The 24,075-nt window shown below is 47.1% G+C and overlaps 2 protein-coding genes across 2 annotated transcripts; both read left to right on the top strand.

Moving 5' to 3' along the window:
• The first annotated feature begins 932 nt into the window (after window positions 1-932).
• Window positions 933-4,017, top strand: LOC103561061 (mast cell protease 8-like). The gene is made up of 5 exons (XM_070617221.1): window positions 933-1,011; window positions 2,172-2,322; window positions 2,691-2,826; window positions 3,055-3,309; window positions 3,751-4,017. Exons 1-5 carry the CDS (start codon window positions 936-938, stop codon window positions 3,997-3,999), a joined length of 867 nt encoding a protein of 288 aa, XP_070473322.1. The 5' UTR covers window positions 933-935; the 3' UTR covers window positions 4,000-4,017.
• Window positions 4,018-5,609: 1,592 nt separating this feature from the next.
• On the top strand, window positions 5,610-9,796 carry LOC103561056 (granzyme H). The gene is given in 7 exon segments (XM_008535452.2): window positions 5,610-5,804; window positions 6,912-7,059; window positions 7,588-7,659; window positions 7,661-7,721; window positions 7,925-8,033; window positions 8,036-8,181; window positions 8,603-9,796. Coding segments are annotated over 7 exon segments (780 nt in total). The 5' UTR covers window positions 5,610-5,749; the 3' UTR covers window positions 8,792-9,796.
• Window positions 9,797-24,075: the final 14,279 nt, after the last annotated feature.

Here is a 24,075-nt window from a genome sequence, read left to right as displayed (position 1 = left end):
AGAACTTTTGCCTATATCATGGTCTTCACTGGGGCACCAGGTTACTTGGGCCAGACAGGACAGTAGTGACCACAGAAACTCTGAGTGGCAAAGCTTTTTTTCTCTTCTTTCAGTCTCTATCTGCATGTCCCCAACTCCTTTAATACTGGGGTCTTTTAAACCTTTGAAATATCAAGAAGTTGAGAACAACATTAGCTTTATCAGGACAACCTGGGACCACACAGGGAACTCAAGTGAATTTCTCTGTCAAACCCCTCCTCTCAAACTCTCCTGTTCTGTCATTACCTTCTGTTCCTAGTACTCTTGTCAATGCCCCATCTGCACTTCATCCCCAATCTCTGCTCCTCACCCTCATCCCCAACAGTTTGCAGTTGCCTGAAACTACCAAGCAGTTGATGGATGACTAGGCTCTTGGCTGGTGTGTTTTACAAGAGACCAGAGCTTGGTACTTTGGCATTTAGACCAAAAATAAAACAAAAATAAAAACAAAAAGAACCTCTTGGGCTGTCAAAAAATGGAAGCTCAACAAGGAGTAGGATTGCATAGATGCATGCTATTTTAGGAAGTAGACAGTGACCTAGTCACAAATTCAAGGCCTGGTGGGGTAACATTCATGTTTTTGGAGGATCTCACTTAAGGAAAGGAACATCATTGCTGGCTAATGCCAAAGGCTCCCAAAGCTCCATCTGCATTCAAAGTGTCCAGTACTTTCTCCTGGTGAATGTGGTCATGCTATCAATGGCCTAAGAAAGTGGTTCTTGCAAAACCCTCACCACACAACTCCTTTTCTGTCAGGGAAAGAGAGATATGATGAAAGCTCTAATCTTGAGAATCAATAGAACTGGGAGGAAATTGGTGGTCACTGAACCAGCCCCTTCTTCCTTCACCTCTAGGATTGAAAAGCCTGGAAAGAGAAGGCACACACCACTTCAGACATGGTCAGCCTTTCGGAGAAGATGCTGCTGCTTCTGTTCTTCTTGGCCAATCTCCTACCCTCCAGGCCTGAAGGAGGTAAGTGCCCCTGGAGATCCTCAGAATCCTGGCTTATTCCAACACTGACACTTCCACAGTGTCCCAGTGAGGCTGGCATTATGATCCTGCCTTGCCTCAGTCCTTCCCCAGAAATTTGCTGATCCCCATATCTGTCACTGGGCATGCAATGCAGAGAAATTACAGCAAAGAAAACTACTCCCAAGGACATCTGGAGTGTCGTCTCCCTTCCAAGGGTCACGTCCTTGCTGCATAGAAAATGATTTAGTATTAGGATAGTACATGATTCTGGTGGAAGGGAAAGCTGAAATAAGCCCCATTCTCCAAAGCTACATGTGATTATCTACCCAAGGAGCTATTGTCAGGATCAAGAATAGACAAGCCAGCTACTACTCAGTTCCCTAGGTGTCACTTTCACCTTGTCCCCCTTCTAATTAGCCACTCAACTCTACCAGGACAGATATCCAAAACCTAGAGGAGCCATCAGAGTGCCTCACCACTCCTCCCACCACCCTAGTGGAGACTAGCTCCCAGCCAGGCCCCTCCAGCCCATTTCCCCATCTCACTCTGATGTCTCATCCTTTGTATTCTGCCCTCTGTGAGCCTAAGAAAGATAAATGGTGCTGGACTTCAGGATGCATTAAACTGCTCCTCTCCAGCTGCTGACCAAAGCAGACTTGAGGACTGTTCATTCATACAGCCAACAAGTGTCTCTGAGGTATGTACTATGTGCCTGACCCAGGATGGGGGAGAAAGAAGCCAGAGTATTCTGCTCCATGAGCTCAAAATATTCAAGTGAGACTAGACCCATTCTGGAAGTAAGCAGGATACATGGGTCTGAGAAGCTCAGGAAGAAAGAAGCAATCAAGTAGGTCAGAGGAAGTAATTTCCAGGTCTTCTAGGACAGTCCCCTTAACAGGTATATGAACTGTGTTTGCTCCAGAACAAGGGCTGAGTGCCTCCTCTCTACAGGAGGAAACTGAGAACTAAGCCAGGAAACAAGTCATGCTGCAAGCCCGCCAGCTGTCCTCTGAAGCCTGCAGCCACCTCTCATTGTGTTGGGTCCCTGAGGACACTACAACCACCCCAGCCTCTGAACATCCCATGGGTTTAGGCCACCAGGCAGTGCCAGTCCTCTGTTGTCCATGAACACAGAGATCCATGGCAATTTTCCCTTTCAGGGAAGATCATATGGGGCAGAGAGCCCAGACCACACTCCCGGCCCTACATGGCATCTGTACTTTCCTACAAAGGCAAAGAAGTCTGCATTAGATGTGGTGGGTTCCTGGTGCGAGACAACTTTGTGCTGACAGCAGCTCACTGCAATGGAAGGTGAGGAGAACAAATGAGTCTTTGTCTTCCTGGGACCCCTGGTATGGTCCCTTGGCCTGTAACTCAGGAAGGTCCCTGAGGACACAGAGCCAATGACTAATCAGAGGAGCAATCTGATCTGCTCAGACCAGGACACAGTGAGTGTGGGATTCAGGGGTGGAGTGTGTGGACCGAGGCCTGGGTGACAGACATGCTGCTGAAGAACAAGGCTGGGTCACTGCTGCACAGCAAAGAAAGTCAACACTCCACTTTTCCCTTCCTCCCTATCTGACTCAGCTGCAGGTGTGCCTTAGGCTGGAACTTCAACCTGCCTTTCAGAGACTGACCTGGAGCTCCTGTGGCTGACCCAATCTACCTTTTCTTTACAGAAAAATAAGTGTCATCCTCGGGGCTCACAATATCAGACAAGTGGAAAAGAGCCAGCAGGTCATTCCTGTGCTCAAAACCTTCCCTCACAAGGGTTATAATGATTATTCAAAGGTCAACGACATCATGCTACTGAAGGTACCATCTTGCTGACTTTCAGGTGCACTCACACAGGTCATGAGGGAGCAGACAGCTCATTCAGGGTCTCAGTCCCATCCTCTCCTCCAACCTGTCTGCTCTACTGGGTCAGTGCAATAGAAGGGGACTGGGGAGACTCCAGGCAGGGGGTACAGGCAACTTCACCCCTGAGTCTGAGCCCACTGGGAGGGCGGGACCTGAACTGCCATCTCTCACCTTTCTCACCAGCTGCAAAACAAGGCTCAACTCAACTGGGCTGTGAAGACCATCGCCCTGCCGCACAGCCGGGACTGGGTGAAGCCAGGGATGGTGTGCAGTGTGGCAGGCTGGGGACAACTGGCAAATGGTGAAAAGGCAAACACACTCCAGGAGGTGGATCTAGAAGTGCAGAATGAGCAGAAGTGCAAGGACCTCTTCAAAAACTACCACAACTCCATTCAGCTGTGTGTGGGGAACCCTAAGTACAAGAAGGCCACCTCAAGTGTAAGGAGACAAGGATCTTCCCAGCCTTGCCCCAGGGACACAGTGATGCTGGGGTGACACAGCCATGCCTTCTCCCACCCAAAACCAATAGCTGGCCTGGGTCAAATCATGGGTGGAGGCATGCTGTTCCCAGCATTTGGAGCCCTGGCGTCTCTCTCCAGCCAATCTCTTGGACTTTGTCAATGGGACAAGAGGAGGGCCTGGGACTGGGTTGAGCTGGAGAGAAGACACAGCAAGGACACAGGTTCATGGTGCAGGTAGATCACAGAGGATCTACCAACCCCCCTGACACTCAGAGCCAAGGTGAATGCTGACCACTCAGCCACTATCCCTCTGAACAACTGGGCCCTAGGAGAGCAGTAGTGCACCAGGGAGAAAACGATGCTGAGAAGGATGGGACCAGAGGTGCTTGACTGAGACTTCTTTCTTCTCTGTCCACAGGGGGACTCCGGGGGCCCCTTCGTTTGTAACAATGTGGCCCAGGGCATTGTCTCCTATGCACACCCCAGTGGGGAGCCCCCACGTGTCTTCACCAGGATCTCAAGCTTTCTGCCCTGGATAAAAAGCACAATACTTCATGCAGCAGCGACCAGACTCAGGTCACCCAGGATTGATCCATACAACTTCTCTGGGGCAGAGGCCAGAACTGCCTGGGAAGAGCCAGGTGGAGGGGAGATGGCCAGGGACTAAATAAACTTCCATCTCTAGAGTGGAAATCATTGATTCCTCCTTTATTCTCCAAAATGTCCTATAGCCTGGAGTTTACTGAGTAAATTTTGCTTCTATTTTTCAACAATCTCAAATCTTCTATCTAAGAATGGACTCAAAAGGTAAATTCATTTTTAAAACATCCACCTTAGCATAGGCTAGACTGGAAAGAAAAAGTGGTCTGCTGAATGTTTGCCATTGATGACTGTGCTTTGACTATGGGAAAATGTGTGTTGGGTAGAAAAGTAATACATGGTCATCATAGAAAGATAGTTAAATGCAGAACATATCAATAAGAACATTAAAATTACTGAGACTCCCACCACCCAGAAACTATCATCATTAATGCTTAAGCATGTCACCTTCTCCTCTTTTTCTATGTCTTCATAAGATGTTGTTGCTTAACAGAATTGGGACTGGGCTGTTTAAAGCTCATAATGCCTTCCTTTCCATTACTCTTTCATCTATCGTCACACTGGTGAGAGCATTGGGATAATCTGTTTGCAAATGCCCTTAATTGTTAGGCCCAGGGACATCAATGCTGTGGTTCACTGGTCACTGGACAGAGAATACTTGGTGGGTAGTAATTATTAGGATGATCAGGATCCATTTCTCTATCACCTGGCAACAGTGGCCCACATTCCTAGAGGAGAAACACCTGCCAATAAACAGGCACTATGATTTGGGTGGAATGGTCCCCACCTCAGGTCCAGGCATGCTAAATGATCCAAGTATAAATCAGTCAGACCACTCAATTCAAATGAATCCAATAATAGTTTATTTTGGTCCAACAAATACCAAGTGAGGACTTGGTCAAAATGGTGGGATAAGAGGAGCCAGCCCCGTGGAGCAGCAGTTAAATTCAGATGTTCTGCTCTGGCGGCCCGGGGTTCACCTGTTTGGATCCCAGGTGCAAACCTACATACCACTTATCAAGCCATGCTGTAGAGGAAGATGGGCATGGATGTTAGCTCAGGGCCAGTCTTCCTCAACGAAAAGAGGAGCATTAGCAGCAGATCCTAGCTCAGGGCTAATCTCCCTAAAAAAAAAAAATGGTAGGATAAGAGAAGCTCTCTTTATCACAGAATATTTACATTTAAGATGTTTCCCAATATTTCAAAAATACAAGGGTGGGCTGATGGTCAGATAGGAAGTGGGGTTACCATTTAGGGTGTCTGGGTGTGTCCAGCTCTGCATGCTCCTAAGGCAGGTCCAGCCTTATCTCACACCAACAAGCAGACCCCCACCACAGCCCTTACCAGCCTGTATTCTAACCACAGATTCTCAGTCTACTCCAGCCAACTGCCATCTTCTCAAGGACAGGAGCCATCTTTCTCATTGGACCTAACTTGCTAAATAAATGTTCATGACTTCATCAGGATGTAAAAAGGGCCAAGAGCTGAGAAATGGAGACATTGTAGATTCAGTCACCGAGGGGCTTCTGAGGTCCAGCTCCTCTGCTGGCTGCAGCAGAGGCTTGGCTTTCCTGTTCTTTCTTCTTGCTTTCACCTGTGACTCAGCACTGGGAGTGCAAGTGTGGTGACAGTGCTACTGTCACCTATCCCAAGCCAGAGAACTTTGACAAACTATCTTGCAGACGACACAAGAAAACCAGGAGCACAGGTCTCAGAGGTCTGTGAGGCCCTGAGCCACACCCCTGCCTTCTCCTCGGGGGCCGTGTCTGAAAGGAAGAAACACTATCAGCTCTGACCTAGGCAGACCTCCAGGGAAGATGCAGCGACTCCTGCTCTAGTTGGCCTTTCTTCTGCCCCCCGAGCCTGGGACAGGTGAGTGACCATCCCCATTCCAGAGTCACCAGCCCATCTCACAAAACCCTCTGGACTCCTGACCCTTCTGCCTAGCACAGAGAGGGATATTCCTCAATTTGAGCCCAAGAACTTTCTAGACCCCAGCTCCCATCCCAAATCTACACTAAGAAGTCCACTGCTGCATAGACACTCAACAAGGATGGCAGGAATGAATGGTGTTCACTAAAAGATTTAGTCTGTGAGCCTCTCTCTTATCACCTGGGATGTGGCTGTTCACAGGAAGGCATTTGGCAGAGGATATGAAGCTACAAAGACAAGTAATTAAAATCCCTCAGGAAAGGACAGATCAGATAAACCGACTGCAGTAGTGGGACCTGTCCATGTCCAGCTTAAGAATCAGTTTCACTTCTCAGAACCCTCACCACCTCACCCCTGCCCAGGAGAGGACCCCAGGGATCTCAGAAGGGGCTGGATGACTACATGCAGGGCTCCCCTGTTGCCGTGGCTCTGCCAGAGGCCCAGAGACCCCGTTTTCAGCCCCATCTCCCCCTGCCTTCCCAGGCCTTCTGCTGCTCCCCACAGTGACCTCCCCACATGACAATGGCCTTCAATCCCACTATCACGATCCCCAACAAACCTCAGCCTAAAGTTAAGTGAAGGCCAGTCATTCATGCAGCCCGAAAATGTTTCCTGAGATCCTAGGAGGGGTTAGACCCTCGGACATGAGGATTTTAGAAAATCCCGCACCATAAACTCATGGACAGATTATTAGATACAGGCACCAGCTGGGACATTAGCAGAGGCTCAGAGGGGTGGGGAGATTCACTGAGAGAGAAGGCGTCAGGGGAGCCCTGTCCACAGTCCCCTGAGGCTCCACCATCCTAAAGATAGCTCTTATCTCCTCCATGCAAGGTCTGAAGTAGGACAGGGACAACGAGCACTGTCCCCCCTTGTCTCACAGGGCATTCGGAGGCCTCACATTCAGAAAAGGTTATTCTGCTGCAAGGAGAACCTGGGAGGACTGTCCCCCGGTGTCAGCAGGGCACTGTAGGCCCCATCTTCCAAAGCCTTCCCTCCTGACCACAGCCACTCCCAGAAAGCCCATCTTCCAGTCTTTTCTTTCAGGAATCATCATTGGAGGACATGAGGCCAGGCCCCTATCACACCCCTACATGGCATTGATAAGGTTTCTTGTTGAGGAGATGCTGAACAGGTGTAGCAGTGTCCTCGTGGGAAAGGATATTGTTCTCACAGCTGCTCACTGCTGGGGAAGGTGAGGGGGCCACAGACAACAGATACCTCCTGAAACCCCTACAGGGTCCTCTGCCCAGGGCCTGCAGCCCAGGGGAGCTACCCCAGCTCCTGGTAACCTAAGGACACTAGAGGTCATGAGAGGAGCCAACTGAGAGCATGACTGGGTGATGGAAAGTGAGAAATAGGACAGGTAAGTTTTGGGGTCAGAGGGTCAGAGGTGAGAACAAGTGGCCCAGTTGAGCAGAGAGACCACACTGGCCAAATAAAGCAGCTGTGGAGAATGAAAGTATGCATTAGGGTCAAAATGCAAACTCAGAGTACTTTCACAATATTGCCTGAGGGCAAGAGAAAGCTTCCAGAAGCCCTCCTCTCAGTGTCATTGAGAAGTACAGGGCATAGAGTCACTCAGCGCCCAGCCCTCCTGTCACTTCGATTTCCCCTAGCTGCAGCCCTGCCCTGCCCCGGCTGTCACCCACACTTCAGGGCTCCAGGGCTGGATCTCCTGTGACTCCCCGCACTCTACATCCCCACTCCACTTTCTGTGCAGCTCACTCAATGTGACCCTAGAGGTCCACAACATTAAGGAGCAGGAGAGGACCCAGCAGGACATCCCGGTAAGAAGCCATCCCCCACCCACACTATAATCCTAAGAAGATCTCCAACAACATCATGTTACTAAAGGTAAGGGAACCTCCCTACTGCTCTTGCTCTCCTGGGTCCAGATTGCTTCCCCTCCCACTGCTACCTGTCCCTCCCCTCCTTCCCATCCCGGCCACCTGACTAGTCCCAGTGGCTCATGGGAGAGGGAAGTCAGTGCGGCTTCATCGTGGATCCAGGCCTAGGAGGCCGCGGCTGAGCTGGACTTTCTTGCCTCTTCCCATCAGCTGGAGAGAAAGGCCAAGCAGACTGCAGCTGTGAGGCCCCTCAGCATTCCCAGGGGCCAGGCCCAGGTAAGGCCCAGACAGGTGTGTAGTGTGTCCAGCTGGGGGAAAGTCTTAATAGCACTTTAGCAATCACTCTGCAGGAGGTGGAGCTGACGATTCAGAAGGATCAGGAGTGTGAATCCCTCTTCCACAGCTATTACAGCGGGGCTGCCCAGATTTGTGTAGGGGATCTGAAGAAGATGAAGAACAGCTTCAAGGTAAGGTCTCCAGCATGCACCTAGACAGGCCCTGGGAGAGAGGAAACAGGGAGCTCTGGGGGATGGGAGTGGCCATATCTTCATGCCTCAGCCTGAGAGCTTGGGAAGCCTGGCTCCCCGAATCCAGTCTTTAGTTTTTACCCCTAGCAGATCAGGGCTGCAGGCTAAGGAACAGTCATCCCACAGAAGAGTTCTCAACAGAATTTCCCTGAGGATTGGAGAGAATTTCCCTGAGGACTGGCCTCGGTGGAGCTGCAAAGAATAGTCAGAGCCAGGCTGGAGCCCTGGGAAAAAGGAGGTGACAAAGACTGCTCTGGCCCTGCTCTCCCAGGCAACCCGTAATAGAGACCACCGAGCCCTGGGGTCGTGGGAAGGGCAGGACCCCGAGGAGGCCAGCTCTGTCCTTCCTCTCTGCCCTCAGGGGGACTCCAGGAGCCCCTTCGTCTGTGAAAACATGGCTCAGGGTATTTCCTCCTATGGACAAAACAGCGGGACCCCTCCTGCAGTCTTCATGAAGGTCTCACACTTCCTGTCCTGGATCAAGAGAACAATGAAGCACTTCCTCCTTTCTCCTCCAGCCCTCCTTCCCCCTAAACCCCATGCTGTATAGTTTCTCACTCATACCCTTTGGTGCTTGGCCCTCTGCAAGGGCTGAATCTGAAGGCTGCCCATTATAAAAGGACAAACTTCTTCCCCAAAATGTGTTCCTCCCTGGGCCTTAGAAAATTCTTACCTTCTCTAACCCAACCACCATCACCAACCCCCCAAGAATTCGGCAGAGAGAGGCTTAGGTTAGTGGAAGGGGACTAACTTCAGAGACCTAGAAGGCCAGGAGCCAGGGCTTGGGCACTGAGTTTCTCATATCCAGGGCCTCTCTCTCCAGTGAGGCAGCTTCTCCCACAGCCAGGACCATCTGCAGCTTCAGAGGCTCAGATGATCCCATGATGGTCCCCAGCCTCACTCTGGTCCCATTGCCTGCCCTGCCCTGGGTCCAGCACTGAGCTCAGTCAACCTTCCTCCCTGGCTGACTATCCCACTTTCACCCTTGTTTTCCTTCTGCCTGCCCTGGCCACCAGCTTCTTTCCCTTCCAGCCCACCCTGTTTTGAGCCAGCTTCTCTCTCACCTCCCTAACAGAGTTCCAAAAGCCCCATGTGAATTCCCCTCCTATGGCTTGTCCCTGTCATGCCTGAGCTGCCAGCCCACCTGATGCCTATCAGAGGAGCCAGTCCCCACTTCCCACCTGAGCAGAGACAGTTCGGGTCCTCCAGCCAGCCCAGCATCCCCCGGGGCCTCAGCCATTATGTCCTGTGGAGTCACTCTGCAGCCTCAGTCCTGACGCCCCCTGCTGGCAACCTGGATTGTGGCAGCTTTGTGAGCCTGAGAGCTCCAGGGCTGCTGGGCTGGAAAGTACCACCTGGCCATCCATCAATACATCAACTGTTGATCTCTCTCTTTGTGCCAGGCACATAACAGGCTCTATTCGTGATACTGGGAAACTTATAGTGAGGGGAAATTTCCTCTAAATTCTCCCGGTTCCTCCCCTTCCCCCAGGCAGGTCAGTTTGGCAGATGGATCTGTATTTGGAATCCACAAGAAATCTTGCCTTGAAAACAATTAATTCTCTGTATTTTATCTATATTGCACATTACAGTTTCACATGAGTGATCTTGTTTGGTTCCAGAGGGCAATGCGAAATTTGAAGAGACTGGGAGACCCAGGGGTCCTGAGGTTCCCAATCTGTGCTCAGTGGATTCCGTGTCTGGAGGTGAGGAAGAAAGGGAAGAGACACCTGGGCAGTCTTATTTTTATTTATTTACATGTAGAAGGCCTGAGCCTCAGTCCACAAACCCACAAAATGCCACATTTCAATTGCAAGACCCTTCATTATGATGAAAATAATAGGAATAATAATAACTTTTTACATATTGAAGCTTATGGGGAAGTCATTCTGGTTTAGCCGTGATTCAGCCTAAAACTTGTTTTTCCCAGAGCAGCCTAACTTATGATCCACCAAACACACACTGTACATCTGCTTCAAACATTTCCCCAAAGCAGAGAATGCACTCTTTAAAGACAGGGATGAATGTCTCCCTTTCTCTGACGCCAACACCAGCACTTCTTTCAAGATAAGCTCTTTTTCCCAGAGGACGAAGGTCAAGTTGACCTGCTACGTATGTGTTAAACTGCAGCACAACATATCCTTGTGACTAGGAAAAAAATTGTATTCCTGTCACACTTCCTGTATGTTCTTAGTTGTGAAATGGACTATAGCCATGAGGTGACCATGCTTCTCAGGAGATGGGTTATGGATTATTTGCATCAACAATTATGACCCATAAGGCCTTATTTTAGGATGGTGTATCCTTCAAATAGCACCACCAGTGAATTGGATGTGACAGAACACAACCAATTCATGACAGGTGGACAAACGCTGAATCAACTGGGACCAACATCTAAAAGAAAAGGAACTTCATTGGAAAGAATAACAAATAAATCACATGGAAATGAAAAGCAAAATCCAACACTTTGAAAACTAGGATGAAAGGCAAACAAAAGCTTATTTTTCATTCATGACTGTCCCCATGTCCATCTGCCAAGCCTCACCTGGGGCTCACAGCACCGGCAGAAGCACAGGGGAGGGAAGAGCTGAATGCATGTGCAGAGATGAGCAAGTGAATAGTAGAAGGTTCACGAGCCAGGGTACCACTTCAGGCCACAGCAGTAGAAATAGACACTCTTAGGAGAAGCCGTCACACTACAGAATTAGAGACCCCAGAAAGTCAGCCATGAGGAGCCCCACGGAGCCCCAGGGTGTAAGCCAGAGCCAGGGACAGAGTAGCCAGAGATATCTGCCACCAGGGACATGGGCATGTGGCTTTGAACGACAGTGCCTGGTGGGTCAGTTCCCCCTCACATCTGACAGGAGCATTTGACGTAGAATGACACACGTTAGGAAGGAAAACGATTACCTAATAATGCCTGTAGCATCAGGAAGACTGGGGTGCTCTTGATGGTATCTGTTTCCTTAAAATGGTTTCAAAGTCAGTTTACATCTATTTCTCTCTCTTCATCTAGTGATTTTTCTTCTGGGACTGATTCCTATGTGAGGTCTAAAGTATGTGTGTGTGTATGTATGTGCGCATGTGTGGGTTATTCATGAAGATGTTCATCACACTATTATTTAATAATGGACTCCATATTGGAATCAGTATTAATGTCCAAAATAGGAAAATGGTAAAATATGGCGCATGTGCATTATGGATTCTTGAGCTCTTAACATCTGCATTATCCATGGATCTAGGAAACTAGGGTGAGAACATTAATAGGCATGTTATTAAAAAAACTAATAAACATTTGGAAAAAAACTAAAATCTCACTAATTAATCAATGCTAATGGAAATATTAATAATTTTATTTTTATATAGTCAGGAAATATTTACAAAACTAATGATGCTTACATTCAGTATGGTCACTGAGAAAATGGCATTTTCACACCTTGTACATAAAGGCTTTAAACGAAAAAAAGGAGTCTTTCACCTAGCCATCAACCACACTGAGAAAAGTGGACAAGGTTATTCCTTATAGATTTGGTGAAGTGAAAGTGAAATCTTCCGAACCATCATTGTTCAGCACCAACTTGGGAATTCATTTTTGAAAAGTTTTATACCATTGAACACCATGGAGAGTTTAAAGTTTTGAGATTGAATTACATTTTGTCACATGGAATAAGGTTCACCACATATGTTTAAGTCAAAAGTAGTTACATGTCAGTATGTACTATAATCGTATCTTTGCTCATACGGGTATGTGCCTTTTAGGTTTTATTTCTCCTACATATTCATCTTCGTAATTTTTCTGTATTTTTTAGGTAACTTAAAAGCCTATTTATTAAATATGAATGAGATCATAAAATGATATACAATAATATGTTTTTAATAAAATGAGGGAAATTTTATGTTGAATAATTTAAATTATAGCATTAAAAACTAAATATATTATGATCACAACTATATGAAAATATACATAGAAAAAATCTACATGGAAAAGCATTTGTTAACAGTGGTCAGCTGGGTGGTAAGATTAAGGCTGACATTTTTCTTCTTTCTATTTTTCAATTTATTCTATATTTTAAACGGTATTATTACTGAAATAATTTTATTTTTATAAACATTACAATTCAGAAAATGGTAGGCTTCAGTAAGATGATCTATGTGTTAGTTAAGATAACCCTAACTATCTAACTGATAAACTCTAGCATTTCACTGACTAACTCAGTAGAAGTCTTATTTCTGGCTCACATACAGTCCAAAATGAATTTCCTGGTGAGTAGTGCCCCCTCTTACTCTCAAGTGTCGCAGTTTGGACAATAATTACAAGGTCAACCTGTGATTAAGGGACCAGGTTCAGTTCCCTAAAGATAGCATCCATATTCCCAGTGTTCACCTGCATCAAACCCTGGAAGGGAAGGAATCTACATGGTCAGGTACAGGACTGTGTTTATGGCCAGGTCTGGAAGGTACCCACATTTCCACTCACATCTGATTTGTGGCAACAGTCACACAGCCACACCTAACCTCAAGTGAGGCAGCACAATGTGGTTCACCTGTGTCCCCAGGAAGAAAAAGAAATCGTTTCACTAAACTGCTAGCTCGTGGCTACCATGATGCTTAATAGTGTTTGCTGTTTATAGGAATCATGCGCTCTAAATTTGTTTCTGCCTACAAAGCTAATATATTTCCATTATAGAAAAAAATTGGATAATATAAAGGTGAAAATAAGAGTCACATAAAATGTTTGTCCTGGTTCATGTCTTTCACTTTAACAGAATGGGTATCAAATTGTATACACCGTTCTACAGTCTACTTTTTCCACTTTATATAAGATGAAACACACCACTCCATACCACTGAGCAGTCTTCTAAAACACGATGCTTTCTAACAGCTGGACAGCATTTCATCCCATGAACATATCACAATGTGTATTACCACTCTCCTATCTCGAATAATTGGACTGCCTGAGCGTTTGTAGAAGAGGGTCTTAGGGAACATGTCCACCTCCACATCTTTCTACTTTTAACCAGAGCCACAGGCTCAGCAGCTCTAGCTCAGAAGTAAGGTTTTCTGCCGGGAAACACTGAGGGTCTTGCATCATTTTTCAAATTGTTCTCTGCCACATCCAGGGTCTAGGCCCCTTTTTCCCACTGACTACTCTGAGGGGAAGAAAGACTGTATGCAGATGTCACTGAATGTCCTATGTCACCTGCTGTTTCCTACAAGGACAACAGCACAGGCCAATTCTTAAAAGAAAGTGTCTCACTCCAAGCAAACACGTGTTGTGGGAAGACACTGACGTGGGCACAGCCTTCTCCCAGCACTGACACTCCATAAAACATCACAGGCTCATCAGGAGAAACTTCTCAAGGAGCTCCCAAAACGTCCTTCTGAGAATGACATTAAGGCAGCCCTGAGGACGTCTGGAATGGCTCAGTAGTACACTGCTCTCCTACAAAGCCAAGAGCAACAAGATTGGCTTCTGACTACAGCAGCATCAGAGGGAGGGAGAGGAAGTGACCCAGCATCAGCCTGCCCAGAAGATTTGCATTGTCGGCAGCTTAGGGGGCCCAGGAATGAGGTTGGAAGCACACGACCTTAATGTCCCAACATCCTAGAGGAGAAAAAAGTTGTAACTGACGGAAATGTAATAAAACAGCCCAAAGTAGATGTAACCAGCTATGGATGTTGTGAAACATTTCTCACTCATATTTGATCTGATATTACAATTTTTTATTAAAATAGAAAATAAAAACATTCAAAAATATACATATCCCTATCTACTCTCATACATTCCATTCTCCATGGACAACTTCTAGAAAGAATTGGGAGGACAGCCAATTTTTGACAAAGGAGCCAAGAACGTACAATAGAGAAAGGAAAGTCTCTTCACTAAATGGTGTTGAGAAAACTGGACAGCCACGTGCAAAAGAATGAAAGCAGATCATTATCTTACACCATATACAAAAATTAACTTGAAATGGATTAAAGACTTGAATGTAAGAGCTGAAACCCAAAAACCCATAGAAGAAAACATAGGCAATACACTCTTTGACATGGGTCTTAGCAGTATCTTGTTCAATATCGTGTCTCCTCAGGCAAGGGAAATACAAGAAAAAATAAACACATGGGACAACAACAAACTAAAAAGCTTCTGCATGGCAAAGGAAACCATCAACAAAACAAAAAGACAACTAACCAACAGGGAGAAAATACTTGCAAGTCGTATATCCCATGGGGGTTAATTTCCAAAACATATAATGAACTCATACAACTCAACAAAGAAAAAACAAACAGGTCAATCAAAAACTGGTCAGAGAATATGAACAGAAATTTCTCCAAAGAAGATACAGAGATGGCCAACAGACATATGAAAAGATCTTCAACATCACTAATAATTGGGGAAATGCAAATCAAAATTACACTGAGATATCACCTCACACACTTCAGAATGGTTATTATTAAAAAGACAAGAAATAACAAGTGGTGGAGAAGATACAGATTAATTGGAACACTCTTACACTGTTGGTGGAAATGCAAATTGGTACAGCCACTATGGAAAACAGTATGGAGAGTGCTCAAAAAATTAAAAACAGAAATTTCATATCATCCAGTGATTCCACTTCTGGGTATTCTCCCAAAAAACATGAAAACACTAATTCAAAATCATATATGGACCCCTATGTTCATTGCAGTTTATTCACAATAACCAAGACCTGGAAGAAATCTAAGTGTCTATCAGTGCATGAATGGATAAAGAAGATGTGGTATATATATATACACACACAATGGAATAATACTCAGCCATAAAAAAGACAAAATCTTGCCATTTTCAACAACGTGGGTGGACCTCAAGGGTATTTTGCTAAGCGAAATAAGTCAGAGAGACAAAAACAAATACCGTATAATTTCACTCATATGTGGAAGATTAAAAAACAAACACATACATACAAAGAACAGATTGCTGGTCATCAGAGGGAAAGTGGGTGGGCTGAGGCCAAAAGGGGTGAAAGGGCACATATGTATGGTGACAGATGGAAACTAGACTTTTGGTGGTGAATACAATGCAGTCTCTACAGAAGCCAAACGATAATGATGTACACCTGAAATTTACATAATGTTATAAACCACTGTGACCTCAATAAAATAAAAATAAATAAAATAAATAAATAAACAAGAAGTGGGAGCACCTAGGATCTCAGCAGGGTGACCAAGGGTCAGAGGGTGAAGGCAGGCAGGCTTCCCCTTGCCTTTTTTGTTTCCTTCAACTTGTTCCTGGCATCCTCGCCACATCCCACCTAACACCACACCCGTGTATCTTTGACCCTTCTCCATGCGTTACCGAGTATAAATGAGTAAGGAATCCAGGAAACTAATATTCTTGTGGAAAAACTGAAAGTCCAAATGACTGAGCTCTAATCCCAGAAATGAGGAAACAGAGGACATAGGCAGCCACCATTTTCCATGAGTTGTTGGGAAATTAATGAATTTGGTGGGTTTAGGGTTCTGGGACACAGGCCCCAAGAACCCTTTCTATCGCCCTGGGTTCCCTACTTCTGCTGCCAGCACTGACTCAGTGGTTGTGGGGAGGATCGTGGTGCTGGCTGGGATGACTCTCTCTTGCTCAGATCACTGGCAGTTAGGGTGCAAGCGTCCTGGACAGCTGAGTGATGAAACCTATCACACCAGCAGGAGAATGGGACTGTGAATTCTGTCTGCCACCACCACGCTTCCTTCCTGTCTCAGGGGCTAAAAGTCTGGCAGGAGGAAGCACCAGCAGCAACTCACTGGGCAGCCTTCCTAGGAAGATGCACCCCCTCCTGCTCCTCATGGCCTTTATCAACCCCCCAGGGCGAGGGGAGGTGAGTGACTGTCCCCAACCTCAGAGACACAACCCCTCTCGTAGACCATGCGCGAGCCTGCCTAGGCACTTCCTACCTCAGGATCGTGGGGCAAGTTATTTGAATTTACAGTTCCTCAGGTTCCTCACCATAAGATAGGAATCATTTCATGCCTACCTCATAGACCTCCTATAAGAGTTAAATTAGTTAGTGTACATAAAACTCTTGCAATAGCCTCTGGCATCATTCTGCCACCCAAGTGTCAGAGCTTAGGAGATAAGGAGACAGCAATAACAGTCCCATCAGCTCACATCTAGAATCTTAAGACCAGTCCCATGCTGGTCATGAGCTGACCGTGAGCTGGACTCAGCAAGATCTGGGAAGGTCGCTGAAAAAGAAAGTACCTGAAACATCAGGAAGAGGCCTCTCAAGCAGGCTTCCATCCAAAAGCAGACATCTCTCCTCAGCAACGGAGGCAGAAGCTGGCCATGCCTGGAGTAAAGGTTCTTCTCCTCCTTTGGGGGAGGTGGAAGGAGTTGAGGTCTGGGATGGGGAGTCAGCAGTGTTCCCTGAAGAACCCTGGACTGCTCTCCCAAATTGTGAAGCAGACCCCTGCAATCCCAAACTCCTCTTTACTCTGCATCATCTCTCCTGCCTCCCATCTTCTAGCATTTCTGGAGCACCAAGCTGGTACCCACATCATGGGTTCCGAGAACACAGACATAAGTACTGAATGTTTCCTTCCAGGGGAGATAATCAGTTACTAAGAGGCCAGGCCCCATTCCCATCCCTACATGGCATATCTTCTGACCCAGACTCCAGTGGGTCCAGGCACTTGTGGGGGGGATCCTGGTACGAGAAGACATTGTGCTGATAGAAGCTGGCTGCTGTGGAAGGTGAAGAACTAAGGAGCTTCCTGGGCGGCCAATAACACAGGCCCAGAAGAGTTCAAGAGAGGGACCATCTGAAAGCAGGCCTCTATCAATGAAGGGGTGACAAAGGGACCAGGTAGGTCTTGGGGACATGGAACAGGCCAGTGTAAATGAGGAGAAAAGAAGGACATGACCAAAAAGAGCGACAAGGGAAACGGAAGGGATGCACTGGGGCCCAAAATATGATTTCAAGCTATCTCTCAATTTATTTTAGGCAAAGTAAAACTCACAGTCCCTATGTCCCCCACCATCCCCACCTCGGGGCTTTGAAGAAACAGAGGGCACAGACAGCTCAGCCCCAGAGCCCTCCCATCCCCTCAATTCCCACAGCTTTAGCCTCACCATCCTGGGCTGTCCTCCTGCCCTGCAGAGCTGGTGGACCAAGTTCCTGAGGCTCATACCTACATCTAGACCACCTTTCCTTTGCAGCCCTATAAATGTCATCCTGGGGACCCACAACATCAGGAGGCTGGACAGCACCCAGCAGCGCATATCTGTGCTCAGAGCCATCCGCCAACCTGAATATGATCAGCAGAACAACCTGAATGACACCCACCTACCTGACCCTCTGGTTCCCCAGCCCAGCTGGCTTTCTCACATCATGCGGGCTCCACCCTATTTTGGGACCATGGAGGAGGAAGCAGCAGTGTCCAGGTAGTGGTGGGAGCAGAGGATGAGTTCTTCCCAAGAGTCCCTGAGGGTCTGCACTCTTCCTGCCAGCTGGAAAATAGAGCCAGACTGAACCGAGTGGTGAGGCCAGTGCTCTGCCTCAGACCCAGAACAGACCGAGTCCTGGGGCCAAGTGCACTGTGGCGGGGTGGGCCTGGTTGGCCTGTATGATAGAACAGACATACTCCAGGATGTGTGGCTGAGAATGCTGAGGGATCAGGCATGCAACAATCGCTTCAATTCCTAAATCTTCCAAACACAGATTTGTGTGGGGAACCCGAGGAAAAGGATATATACCTTCCTGCTAAGGCCCCAAGCATCTGCCAACATGGCCCAAAGCAGACAGGCCTGGGCGGTACTGACCAGTCCAAACAGACTACATCCCCACAGCCTCAGCCTGGGCCCCAGACCTGAGCGATGTGGGGCTTTTTCCCATCAATCTTGTCTCTGGGGGAGGTGAGGAGTACTAGACACAAACGTACACGTGTGCAGCCTTGTCCTGAGGAAGGGGAAGGTACCTTGACTTGGGTTGAGCTAGAGACAGTAACCACTGTCAGAAGGGAGGCCAGCAATGGAAAGATCCAGAAGCTTGATTTCTGAGCTCCAACAACCTCCCATCTCACACACACCCCACATTGAAGGAGCCCACCTGTCCCTATCTTCTCTGAGGGCTGAGCCTTAGGGTAGCAGGAATGGGGAGGCCTGACTTCATGTCCATTCCTCTCATCACCCACAGGGGGACACCGGAGGCCCCCTTGTGTCACCATGAGGCCCAGGGCATCGTCTCCTGTGGAAATAGGATGGGGACTCCTCCAGCAGTCTTCACCAGGGTTTCCAGCTTCTTGTCCTGGGTAAGGAGAACATTGAGATGCTTCTAAGAGTGGGGTCAGAATGAGACACCCCCCGTGCCCTGTGACTCACTCTTTTTCTCTGTGGCAGAGGCCAGCTCCAGGAGGCTTTCCAGAGCCTTAATAAACGTCCACATCTAGAGCGGAAATATCCAACTTCTCTCTTCTCTTTTGTTCAGTCAGCATCATTCAGTACACAACAAATGTATGCCAGGACTGAGTCTGACCAAATCCAGGAAAATGAGGTCTCTTCCTCAGGACAAATGAATCCCCTCCAAAGTCTTGGAGATCAGAATGAACTCCTTCCCTCCTCCAAGCCATCCAATCCCTCCTCTCCATTCCTAGCATGGTCTTGGTAAGGGATGGAAGGACATCTCTCTCCCCAGGGAAAGGCTCTCTACTCTCCAGCCTATCAGAGACCCCCCCCCCAAGTAGATATTAAAGTACAATCCACTTTCCGTATCCCCCATGGATTCAACCAATGGGGATCGACAAGCCAGCGATGGTAGCATCCTACTGACTTTTTTGGTCATTATTCCCTAAACAATAACTACAGTATTAACGACTATAGCATTTGCATTGTATTAAGTGTTATAAGTAATCTAGGGATAATTTAAAACGTAGAGAAGGGAGGATGCGCAAAGGTTATATGCAAATACTTTGTCATTTTATACAAGGCATTGAACAGCTGCGGATTTTGAGATCCACGTGCATCCTGGAACCCATCCCCCTTGGATACTGAGGGACGACTGTATGCTCTAAAACTGTGTGCCATGGTGTGTGTGGGACAGGCAGAACAAAGGACAGAACTGAAATTCCATACGAGGCCTAATTAAATGGTAAAGGTGGCATCGCACACCGCTGGGAAACAATAAACTTTAATGGACGGAGTTAGAACAACTAGGTAGTTATTTGGGCAAAAGAGAAAATTGGATCCACTCCTCACACCAGCATCTAGAATAACTCTCAAATGGATCAGAGATCTAAATGTAAAAAATTAAACCATACAAGCACTAAAAGAAAAAAACAAGATTTGCTTGCTTAAAGATAGCTAATAAACACCCATGTTCACAGCAGCACTATTCACAGCGGCCAAGAGATGGAGCAACCCATGCATACCATCACACCCAGAGTCCTTCTCCTAAACCCTTCACCACGCCAGTCCCCACAGGACTGTGGACCAGTGTTCTCATTTTCAACGTGAGGAGGATCCGCTTCTTGTTTTGAACAGTGAATTATACAAAACTGCACACAAAATGTTCACTAAAATAACGTGACTTTTGCCCTAAAGATTAGCCCATATTCGAAGAAAAGATTACTGAAGTCACTTGATTTAAAATCATGGTATAAATACCTTCTGAAGGTAACTGAACAGAATGAGCAGACAGATTTTTCTACCTCCATCAAAATGTAAATTACTCTTGCAGTTTATAAAGAAAATGATCAATAATAATGTACACCTGAAATTACACAATATTATAAACCACTACGACCTCATAAAAATAATTGGGGGAAAAAAGTTAATTACTCTTTGCAGTGTGGCATTTATCATCTGAACTTTTGCACTTTCCATGAACTTAAATGGAATAATCACTGAGAACACATTTTATCAAATCCAAGCGACTATACACAGAAACGCTCTGGCAAATGTGACCATTATTATATGGGTCATTCTATCAGAAAGTCATTAGCCTAATATTCAGTGTAAGACATTTATCAATAAAGTTTTAATCAAGAATACATCTTTGACAATACTCAGTCAATCTCTATATGTGCTACCATCTACCCACAGGAATTCTCCTTTATTTGCAAACTTGGGAGGATGACAGTCTCGCTATTAAATGTTTGCATTGACAAATGGAAAGAATACTTGATGGTGGGGAGGGAGGAGGAGAGAGCAGTGGAAGAGTCCCCCATTCAGCCCCTCCTCTCTATAACAATTACTTAGAGCCCAGAGCACAGTCCAGTCTCAGGACTCAGTCCCCAGGAAACACCCAGGGCAGACATGTCTCACCTCCATGTCTTTCTCTGCCTGTCAGCACTTCCCAGGCAGCTCTCTGCCTCCAGCTGCCCTGCTGAAAAGATTTCCACCCCTCACGGTGCTCACCTCCAGGAGACAATTCCTTCCTGACCATCCTGGCAGCCAGGCCCACTGCCTCCCACAGCTCTGCACTCTTCTCTATTAAGGAAACCTCAGCAGTAGAGTTCTAGCAAGAAAGTGTTTGGGGACTGGACACCTGGACGAGTAGTTAAATTCTCGCACCCCACTTCCATGGCCCTGGGTTCACCAATGGGGATCCTGGGTGAATACCTACACACCACTTGGCAAGCCATGTTGTGGTGGCATTCCACCTAGAGGAACTCGAAGGATCTACAACTAGGATATACAACTATGTACTGAGACATTGGGGATGAAGGAAAAAGAGGAAGATTGGAAACATATGTTAGCTGAGGGCCAATTTTCCTCATCAAAAAGCATTAAAAGAAAGTTTTTGCACACTGCACTCTAGCAAAAAACGACACAATTGCTCCCACTTTCTCTCTCCAGGTTGGGACTCTGTGCATTAAAGGCCCTACTGACTTGACTGGGAACTCATAAAATCATGACTAGCTTATGCTCAGTAATGTCACCGGAAACTAAGGTAGACTTCCAGTCTGCAGACCTGGGTCTTCTGCTCCACGGCAGAGCATCAGAGTCAGGAGAAACTAGACGCTGGCCATTCATCATAATTAGAGCAGAATTGCAGAGATGAGGGGTGGTGACCTTGATAACAGTGTCTGAGTTTGTCTGGGAAAATGTGGGTGCCCCAGAGGAAGCAGTCTGAACCCTGAGTGGGAGAACAGAAGGCAGCACAGGCCAGTCCCAATAACTCATAGGAACGTTTCTATTACAGAAATGTGAAAGAACTATCAGAACTACATGAAGTCTGCTAAATAAATTATGAATGATAATTCATGGCATGAACCCTACAACAATTAAGAACTCCATACACTGATATCCTACCACAATTTATTTTCAAGTTTTCATGGAATTTTCAAAATGATAATGTTCCAAGGCTACATTATGATCTACTGCATTGATGTAGAGCATTTCAGAAATTTTACAGTGTTGATTTTGAACGTGCTATTCAAACTGGAGAGTGAAGGCCTTTGCTGGCATGATAGTCGTCACTGAGACCCCAAATTCCCAGGGCAAGGAGAGACCAGAATGACTAAGGAAAGTCAAGATGAATTGTACCCATTTCATCTTTTCTATCACAATCAGATGTCACCCATCATACCCCCAACATCACAGAGGAGGAAACCTCCCAGCAGCAAATCCCTGTGCAGAGAGCCATCCACATCCTGATGGAGACAAAAGACAGGCACTGAATAGAACCACACGAGCCTCATGCCTGTCTTCTGGTTCAGGAATTGATGGGGCCCCACTCTCCCCCTCTCCTCCAGCCTGACTCATCTGCTGGGTCCCAGGCCACTCAACGGACTGGTACAGCTTCTGCAGGACGGTGTCAGTAAACAGCTCTTCTCTGGCTTTAGGTCCCAAGACGAACAAGAGATGATTTGCTGTCTCTTGCCTCTTCCGGCCCTCTGAAACACAAGGTCAAATGACTTCTGCCTGGAGGTTCTTCATCTTGCACGACAGCCAGGACTACGTGATACAGGGGGAAGATGTGCAGGGAGGCAGGCTGGGGACATCTGGATGTTGGCAGCTCTCAGACACACTCCAGGGATTGGAAATGGAGGTACAGCAGGATCACAGACCAGCATTACTACAGCAGCTCGACCCGTTGTGTGTGGGGAATCCAAAAGAGAAGGCTGTTCAACAGTAAGGTGACAGATGTGTGCCCAGCAGCGATCCAGAGGAAGAATGCCCTGGGGGCATCTAGGAAAGAATATACCTACAGTCTATAGAACCAGATTACAGGGGTCCACAGGGTCCCCCATCCAGTCTACGGACCTTGTTCCTGATGCTCCAGAAGGACACTGGAGAGCTGGGGTAGAGCTGGAGATAGCAATCAGGACTGAGAGGGATGCCCTGGATGCTGATATACACTCTCCCCTTAATCACACACACACACATTCACACACACTAGGGCCCTGACCTTCTGACATGGGCAAGTCTGGGATCCAAAGAGAATGTCCCTCTGAAGGGAATGTCCCTGAAAGGCCCAGGTGATTGGTGTGAGGAAGCCCACATAAACAGGGGCAGTGAGCTGGGCTAAGGGACACCTGAGGGACTGGGAGACCACTCGTCCCATCACGACCACCTTCCTTAGGAAATCACCACATGTTCTTGGTCCAGGTTCCCACACCTGCTTGTTGCATACCCTTCGGGTGACAAGGGGGCTCCTTCTTGTGGTGACAAAATTCCTGGAAGAGTGGACACTCAGCTGGGCTCTGTGCTGGGTCCTGGAGGACAAGGTGGCAGCATCTACCCCAGCTTTAGGGGCCATGCACTGCTCAGTCACTCAGCAGCAACAGGTCACTTCAGCCTATCCCTTTTGGTCACATCTGGCAGTTCGGCTCTGCTCCTGCCATCCATCAATACATACATGGTTAGTGAGGATCAGTCAACTGCCAGGCCTGGTGCAGTGCCCTGGAAATACAATAGTGAGAATCACAAATGCCTAACAATCAGGCATGAGAGTGGCCTTGGTCTGCATTTCATGGATCTCTGTGCTCTGTTCTCAGAGTCCTCAGTGACCCAGATCTAAGTGAAACCCAACAAGAATGGAAGAGCATCCAGTTCCAATAAACACCACAACTTCCATTGTTTATTACAGTGCACTCTGCTTGTATCATTTCACATCATCTTGGAAATACAGATGATAGTAGCTAAGGGAATCGTGTACATCATCATGCCCCATGGTTTCAAGTCCTGGAGCACCCTAGGAGACAAGAGGGAAGGAATCAAGCACCCCACTCCACCAACTTAAAGTAGAATTGTTCATGTGTTTTAAATATTTGGCATTAGTGAAATTTTTCCATGTGAGAAAAATATCTCAATATTAAAAAAGGAAAGTATGGCCACACAGTGATGTAGATTGTCTTGCTCCTTTGAGATAAAAAGTGTGGAATGAGAGGTGACCAGCACAGCTATTCAGCAAGAACTCCAAAGGAACAGGGTGCCTGATGTCTCCACTACCAGGCCTGGGCTCCTCCATAGGGGCATTTTGCTCCTTACACTTTCTTTTCTCCAAAACCTCTGGCCATGCGGCCATCCGGGCTGCTCTGACACCTACGGGAGAGGATGCGCCACATGGGACCATGTGATCCATTTCATCTCCTGTCTGTAAACACTAATCAGCCCCACTGGGGCTTCCAGACATCTGTATTTCTCAATTAACTGGTAGAATCTAAGTTATCTGAGTATCTTCTGGAATCCCTCTATTAGTGTGAGTCACCAAGTTACTCAACCACCCAGTTCTGGAACCTCAAGGAGAAAATCTCACCCAGGCCCACCTTACAGTCCTTAATTTGGGACAGCTATCATACGTACCATCTTTTCAGCCCAACTGTGCTCTCTTACAGCTAAACACCTCCAGTTTCTCA

Source organism: Equus przewalskii, chromosome 1 (assembly GCF_037783145.1).
Source record: "Equus przewalskii isolate Varuska chromosome 1, EquPr2, whole genome shotgun sequence".
Classification (NCBI taxonomy): Eukaryota; Metazoa; Chordata; class Mammalia; order Perissodactyla; family Equidae; genus Equus; species Equus przewalskii.
Note: the sequence above shows the minus strand (reverse complement) of the source record. Positions and strands in the feature narration are given on the sequence as shown.